This window comes from Cebus imitator, unplaced genomic scaffold (assembly GCF_001604975.1).
Source record: "Cebus imitator isolate Cc_AM_T3 unplaced genomic scaffold, Cebus_imitator-1.0 Scaffold45, whole genome shotgun sequence".
Lineage (NCBI taxonomy): Eukaryota > Metazoa > Chordata > Mammalia > Primates > Cebidae > Cebus > Cebus imitator.
Window position 1 is genome coordinate 16,866,586 of NW_016107360.1, and position 2,083 is coordinate 16,868,668.

At 39.4% G+C, this 2,083-nt stretch overlaps 1 protein-coding gene across 1 annotated transcript in view; it reads right to left on the minus strand.

Annotated features, from left to right (window-relative positions):
- RP9 (RP9 pre-mRNA splicing factor) overlaps nucleotides 1–2,083 on the minus strand; it is a 14,073-nt gene continuing 11,990 nt past the window's right edge. The window contains exons 4-5 of the mRNA XM_037737971.1: nucleotides 1,321–1,399; nucleotides 1–259 (exon numbers count right to left, since the gene is read on the minus strand). Of these exons, the coding sequence (XP_037593899.1) occupies nucleotides 61–259; nucleotides 1,321–1,399 (278 nt within the window). The 3' untranslated portion in view covers nucleotides 1–60. The remainder of the gene's footprint in view (nucleotides 260–1,320; nucleotides 1,400–2,083) is intronic.

A 2,083-nucleotide genomic window follows, 5' to 3' on the forward strand; every position in this document is an offset into this window, starting at 1 on the left:
ATCTTCCTCTGTTCCTCGGCCAGTGTTTGAGAAGAGAATGTTGAACAAGTCACGTTCTTGTCACTCCGAGTCAGAACTCTCATTTGACTTGGAAGATTTGTGCTTCCGTTTTTTCTTCTTTTTCTTTTCCTTCTTCCTTTTCTTATGCTTTTCTTTCCTCTTCTTTTTCTTGTGTTTCTCTTTACCTTCAGAGGAACTAGAGCTGCTCCCATCTTCATCCGAGGTAGAATCCTCCAGTAACTGTTTTAACTGCTGAATCCTAAACATTCAAGATTGATCAAAGAACAGTGAGTTTTAGCTTTAACTTAAAACAATTTCTTAAATATGTCATTCAAAAGCAATATGGGAGGATCATGAATAACCACGTCACAAAGACAGTACTTATTTTTATTTTTACCTGTTTATTTTTCTCCACTTGAATGCCTACTTTACATGACTGTAACCAGTGTACAAGCCATTTTGTATTCTTTTCATTGTCCGAAATATTTCTGCATGTTTCCACAGTCCTTACAACTGTAATTTCTAATAGCTGCATACTTACTAAACCATTCCCCTACTGCTCAGTTTCTAAATCTACATCTTTAACAGTTATAATTTGATGCCACCAATTTGAAAAAACAAACCCTCCAATTTTTTCCACCTCTCTCTAATCATGTCTAATTTTTTTTTTGAGACAGGGTCTTGCCCTGTCACCTAGGATGGAGTGCAGTGGTACAATCATGGCTCACTGCAGCCTAAACCTACTGGGGTCAAGCAGATCCTCCCACCTCATCCTCCCTAGTAGCTGGAACCATAGGTGTGTGCTGCCATACCTGGCTAATTTTTGTGTTTATATTTTTTTGTAAAGATGGGGTTTTGCCATGTGGCCCAGACTGGTCTCAAACTCCTGGACTTCTGCAGTCCGCTGGCCTTGGCCTCCCCAAGTATTAGGATTTACAGGTGTGAGCCACTGAGCCTGGCCTAAGTATAATTTTTAACAAAAGCTCAGATCCCGAAAGACACTGGAGAAAATAAACTGAATCACATGAAAGTATCAATTGTACTGTACAAGTAGACAGCACAACATGGGTTGCCAATATTACCTGCAGAGGCCAGAGGGCTAGACCAAGCCTACAGCTTTAAGCTAATCCAAGGAGGAGGAGGCTGGCCTGCTCATTCCCCAACACTGGTCTTTTCAGCCATGACTCCTGCACTCTACAAATTTTCACAATTGAAGCACCATGTTTACTATACCATTCCACTAACACTAGAATGGTTTTCTCCAACTTTATATAATTTTAAATCTTTAAGAGGATATTGTTACCATCAGGATGATCTCACCTTACATCCTTTTCATGTCGTTTATTGTCTCGTATGATGTCGTACATGGGATCTTCATGTGCCTTAAGGGTCAGAGAAGGTTAAGGTTTGGTCAGGCTTCATGGACCCCAAGTTAAATACAATTAAATCCTTATGTTATGGAATCCAGTTTATTTTTTTTTTTACTGTTTGATGTAGCTGCATGTTCAACATGTTCTAATCCTTATAAGGGTCACATCACTGAAAACTCATTAAGGCTAAAAAAAAGATTTTCCAATTAGAAAAATACAGGAAATGGCTACTTTCAGCACACTGCCTCTGGGGTAGCCCTGCTCTGCAGGAGCAGTCACGAAGCTGTAACACTGCCACCTCAAAAACAAACAAACAAAAATACAGGAAATAACCATCATCTAAAGAAGAAAATATATGGACACTTTACTCTTACAATTGAAAGATATGTACTCTTTAAAGACTGGGAAATTAAATCCCTGATTTTAGTTATGAAACATGACTTTTTACATAGTGAGTATCAAAAGGGGGTGCTGAACAGATAACAATGTCTGCTTCAGAAAAAAAAAACATCACCGTTCCAAGTTATAAGCAAACAACACTTTAGTAAGAATTCAGTTTCTTAAAGAGCTAATTTGTAGGCCGGGCGCGGTGGCTCAACCCTGTAATCCCAGCACTTTGGGAGGCCGAGGCGGGTGGATCACGAGGTCAAGAGATCGAGACCATCCTGGTCAACATGGTGAAATCCCGTCTCTACTAAAAATACAAAAAATTA